This window comes from Vulpes lagopus, chromosome X (genome assembly GCF_018345385.1).
Source record: "Vulpes lagopus strain Blue_001 chromosome X, ASM1834538v1, whole genome shotgun sequence".
In the NCBI taxonomy this organism is placed as follows: domain Eukaryota; kingdom Metazoa; phylum Chordata; class Mammalia; order Carnivora; family Canidae; genus Vulpes; species Vulpes lagopus.
The window spans coordinates 88813573-88819331 of record NC_054848.1 but is presented as its reverse complement, the minus strand read 5'-3'; the positions used below and the strand labels follow the sequence as shown (position 1 = coordinate 88819331).

At 39.8% G+C, this 5759-nt stretch overlaps 1 protein-coding gene across 1 annotated transcript; it reads left to right on the top strand.

Annotated features, from left to right (window-relative positions):
• Positions 1 to 223: 223 nt before the first annotated feature.
• LOC121482629 (60S ribosomal protein L13-like) lies at positions 224 to 2654 on the top strand. Its single transcript, XM_041740472.1, has 2 exons — positions 224 to 681; positions 2615 to 2654. The coding sequence occupies exons 1-2, from the start codon at positions 224 to 226 to the stop codon at positions 2652 to 2654; spliced, it is 498 nt and encodes a 165-aa protein (XP_041596406.1).
• Positions 2655 to 5759: the final 3105 nt, after the last annotated feature.

Genomic DNA, 5759 nt, shown 5'->3' with positions numbered 1-5759 from the left:
CCTCCATCCTTAGAATAAAATTTCCATAAGTGCAAAAAAAAAAAAAAAAAGACTGCCATCCGCTGCCATGGGTGTCGGGCTGCTCCAGGCCCTGCCGCAGAGGGGCTTCGGGCCCGCGCTGCCGACAGGAGAGGGCCGTGGTCCCGGCTTTGGGGGCGAGGGGGCCGGCCGGAGCCCCGACCCTGACTCGCTCCCCGTGCCCGCAGGCCCGTAGGTAGCCGCCATGGCGCCCAGCGGGAATGGCACGATCCTCAAGCCCCACTCCCACAAGGACTGGCAGCGGTGCGTGGCCACATGGTTCAACCAGCGGGCGCGGAAAATCCGCAGACGCAAGGCCCGCCAGGCCAAGGCCCGCCGCATCGCCCCGCGGCCTGCGTCAGGGCCCATCCGGCCGATCGTCCACTGCCCCACGGTGAGGTACCACACGAAGGTGCGGGCCAGCAGGGGCTTCAGCCTGGCGGAGCTCCGGGTGGCCGGCATTCACAAGAAGGTGGCGCGGACCATTGGCATCTCGGTGGACCCGCGGTGGCGGAACAAGTCCACGGAGTCCCTGCAGGCCAATGTGCAGCGGCTCAAGGAATACCGCTCCAAGCTCATCCTCTTCCCCAGGAAGCCTTCAGCCCCCAAGAAGGGCGACACCTCAGCTCTTATACACTCTTGGTGCAGCTGCTATGGAAAACAGTATGGAAGTTCGCTTAAAAATTAAAAATAGAACTATTATATGATCTAGAGATCCCATTTCTGGATATATATCAAAAAAGAACTGAAAACAGGTTCTTTTTGAGGTTTTTGCACATCATTTTCATTGCAACATTATTTACAATAGCAGAAAGGTAGAATCAACCCAAATGTCCATTGACACATGAATGGATAAAGAAAATATGGTATATATAAAAATGTGTATATATATATTAAATATATATTAATATATTATATATAATATAATAATATATAAATATAATATATTATATATACATATATTATATATATATATATTATGGAACATGTTCAGCCTTAAAAAGGAAGGAAATCCTGCCATATGCTACAACATGGATGAACCTTAAGACATTATGCTAAGTGAAATAAGCCAGTCACAAAATGACAAATATCACATGATTCCACTTGATATAAGGTATCTAAAGTACTCACTCCCTTAGAAAAAGCAAGTAGAATGGTGGCTTCCAGGGGCTAGGGTTGGAGGGAGTGGGTTAGTTGCTCTTCAGTGGATATAGTTTCCATTTTGCAAGATAAAAAAAGATCTAGGAAAAAAAATTCTAGGGAACTGTTGCCCAACAACATGTATATAGTTAACACCGGTGTACAATTATAAATGGTTACAATGGTAAATTTTATGCTATGTGTTTCTAGCACAACAACAAAAAATACAAGTGAAGGAAATGATGTTATTAATGGAGCAGTATTGAAAATCATTTCTTAAGAAATCATTTCCCATATTATCTCATTTATATGTAGGATGTAAAAAACAAACAAACCAAAAGCAAGCTACAGAGAACAGACTGGTCATTGCCAAAAGGGGAAGGAGGGGGTAAAGTAGGTCAAAAGGTACAAGCATCCAGTTATAAAATAAATAAGTCATAAAGGTGCAATGTACAGCATGGTGGCTATAGTTACTAATACTGTATTGAATATTTGAAAGTTACCAAGAGAGTAGATTTTCAAAGTCTTCATCACAAGGGAAAAAAAGAAAAAATTGTAACTACATATGGTGATGGATGTTAACTAGATTTAATGATGGTGATCATTTTGCAATATATGAATGTGGAATCATTTTATTTTGTGCACCTGACACTAATACAATGTTATATGTCAATTATAGTTCAATTAAAAAAAAATAGGACCACATGCCCCATCCAACTCCATACCTTGGCAGCCTTATTTTTTCCTTTTGGGCCAAGGTTCTCTAGCTACTTACCCAGATCAGTAATATAAGCTTTGATTGAATCAGGAACAACATCCACAGGGAGCTTTAGGGAGATAAGATTCTGAAGCCACTTTTCCTATGAGAGGGAGGAAAAAAAGTAAAACAGTAGAAGGTGGAAATAGTGGGAATTCTCAAGCTCAAACCATAGAAAAACTTTCCATCATCCAGGGTTTTCTATACCCAGTACTTTCTGTGGGATGATCTTTGCCAAATATTAATTCCAAGGAGAAAAAAAAAATCACTCCCAAACTTCACAGATTTAACCATATTTAGTAATGAATGATTAGAGTCAATGTCTCACAATTATTTCTAACACCAGTGTGTTATTTCTGCTTTAATATACACAACCAGAAGGTTGCTAGAGGGGAGGGGGGGTGGGGTTGCTGGGTGATGGGCATTAAGGAGGGCACGTGATGTAATGAGCACTGGGTGTGACATGCAACTGATGAATCACTAAATTCTACCTCTGAAACCAATTTAAAAAGTACCCAACCAGCTTGGTCAGATGAGAGTTATAAACAATATTTCTGGAAACAGAGAAAAAAATCACCTGAGAATAAGATAGTAGACATTCAGCATGTTCATCTTTTGTAGTTTCTTTATTAAATCTGTGGAATCACAGGTAGTATTTGGCACTGCCTAATTTTGTTTGGTCTGCAATTTTCTTTTCAGAGATGAAATCCCTAGTGAAATTGAATTTCTGACACTGTAATAAAATGTCTTTACTGGGAACATTAGATGAGAATTTTTTTATTTGACCTCTTAAAACTCATGACATTTTATGTTGAGTTTTATATGTATTTTTAAAACCCTTTTAAAGACATCTCTTGAATTTGGGGGTTTAGCTTTTAAGAAGAAATGTTTTCCTTTTCCTGGAATAAAAATAATAACCTCTTCTTGCAAGATTTCAGCATCTTTTCTTGTCCATCAGGAATTTTCTATAATAAAGTTCTAATGTATAATGATAGCAAATCACTCTCCATTTTTCTAATCTGATTTGGCATAAATACCATGACAGCTCATGGTGGATATGCTTCTGGAAAATGCGCAGAAGACTGACTAAGAATTCTGGAAGATGTGCCTTACTCAGGACACACCAGTCCAACACTTTCCTAGCTCCTTTGTCCCTGTAACAGTATTGCACATATGTGGTGATCATTGAGATTTGCTGTATTCTAGGATTTATGGACTGAGTTATTGTTTTGATATATGCCTAAAATTCCCTAAACCAAGACTACATCTGGGTACAGATGCAAACAAATGGAAAAACATTCAGGCAGTAACCAGGCACTTTCCCATTTACTAAACAGGTCTCAAAGAGCCACTCATGGGGTGCCTATGTGGCTCAGTGATTGAGCGTTTGCCTTCAGCTCAGGGCATGATCCGGGGGCCCTGGGATCAAGTCCCACATCAGGCTCTCCTGTCTCTGCCTCTCTCTGTGCGTCTCTCATGAATAAATAAATAAAATCTTTAAAAACAAAACAAAAAGAGCCATTTATTCCTGCCAGCTGTATTACAAGTTGGCCTCTTGGAGGCTAATTTGAGAATTAGTGAAGAAAGTCTTAAGCTAGGCCTTTCATGTCTAGGAAGCCCACATTAATTTCCATAGTAGTGGTAACTCTAAAATGAGGTCCAAAAACCCCACATGATTTTAATTACATTTTGTCAAAAACTCATTACAACCAGAAATACATATGCCCTCACTTGAGGAAGAAGCTGTGACTAGTTGGTTTTGTACCAAGTCCCTCATTTGGTGCACTGAGAGACAGTGAAGTGTAGTGATTATGAGCACAAGACTGTGTACTCGTGGAGACTTGAGCATCTTCTGATAGGTGTAACTGTGAGAAATGTACATGACCTCTCTGAGCCACACTGTTTCCTCTGTATAAATATTAGAGGCAATAATATCTACCTGATAAAATTGTTGTAAAGATTTCAAATGAAGTATGCAAAGGGCCACAAACAGTAGCTAAGATATAGTAGAAGCATGATAAACGGTAACCCCAAAGCCATTTTGAAATAGCAGTGTGGCAAACATTTGGGGAAGAAAACCAGAGTGGGAAGAAATTGTTTTACCTTACTTACTTATACTTGGTAATACTTCCTTTCAAATTAAACAGACTTACTGAGATAACTGTGGCTATTAAAATGCAATATTTTCCAATAATTGGTTAGAAAAAAAATGTGCTTCGCTCCTTAGGCAAATACAAGGCTCTTATAAAATACTTTATTTTAGATCAACAGATGACACATCAGCACTGATTTCCTTATTTTTCTAATTTTATTTATTTACTTTTTTTAACAATGATTTCTTTAAAGTTCAGCTCAGGGCAGCCCGGTGGCTCGGCGGTTTAGCGCCACCTTCAGCCCAGGGCCTGATCCTGGAGACAGGGATCGAGTCCCGTCTGCTTCTCCCTCTGCCTGTGTCTGTGCTTCTGTGTGTGTGTGTGTGTGTGTGTGTGTCTCATGAATAAATAAGTAAAATCTTTTTTAAAAAAGTTTTTAAAAAATAAAGTTCAGCTCAAATGAATTAACAGGTAATCTACATAACATTATATAGGAAACACACCCACTGAAACAATAAGATGGTGCGATTTCCCATTTTCTATTTTGTGATGTGTTTAAGATTGATATTTTCACATATTTCAGTCACTCTCTTTGTTTCGTTTTTGACCCTCCTTTGAAAGAAGGTGGGGGTGACTGGGTGGCGGGCACTGAGGGGGGCACTTGACAGGATGAGCACTGGGTGTTATTCTGTATGTTGGCAAATTGAACACCAATAAAAAATAAATTTATTACTAAAAAAAAAAGAAAGAAAAAAAGAAAGAAAGTAGTGTGAACCAGCCTTAACTGGCCTGCTCAGAGGAATGGTACTAGAGTTTCAGTTACAAAAGGCTAGAGTCAGACCGGGGTATGTTGAGATATCCAAAAGTAGAAAGAACCACAGAAGGAATATGAGCCAGATTTCTTTGAGAGCTCTGAGACTGAGTCAGAGGCATTCAAGACTGCTAAGTCCAAAGGACTGAGAACTCAGGAAAATGCCAAGGATCAGCAGCCAGGAAAAGATTGAAATAAAATAGGAGTTCATGAGTGAATTGAGGGAAAAAAAATGGCCATTACTGTAAAAAGTAAAACCTATTTAAATGAGATTTGCTGACTTAAAGACATAACATTGGGGTAGATACCTTCAGAAAAATTTCTACTTGGGAACCTGGGTGACTCAGTCTGTTAAGTATCTGACTTTGGCTCAGGTCATGGTCTTGGGGACCTGGGATCATGCCCCATATAAGGCTCCCTGCTCAGCAGGGAGTCTGATTCTCCCTCTGCCTATCCCCCAAGGTAGTGCGCTCTCTCTCTCTCAAATAAGTAAGTAAATAAATAAATAAAATCTTTACAAAAAAGATGACAACAATCTATGGAGTAGGTACTATTATTATCTGTACTTTAGAAAAAAAGGAAAATAACGATCAGAGAAGTTTAATAACTTGCCCAAAGTCAATGGGTACTAAGTGAGGAGTCAGGATTTGAGCTCTGATTTGCCTGATTTCAAAACCCATGCTTTTAGCTATTATGTATAGTCAGTATTCCTTTGATTTGCAGACTGAAAGCATAGCCCAAGGTGAGCTGTCTTACAAATATGTATCATTAGCCATAGCAGGATCTGAATGTGGGTGGCCCAGACAAATCCATCACCACCCAAGGGGAAAAAAAAAAAACAGCAATTAAGGCAAGGTCCTGATGATGGCCTTCTTGGGCACATGTCTTTTTGGCTGCCAAATTTCACAACACAATGCCAACACTAAATTGTCATTTAAAG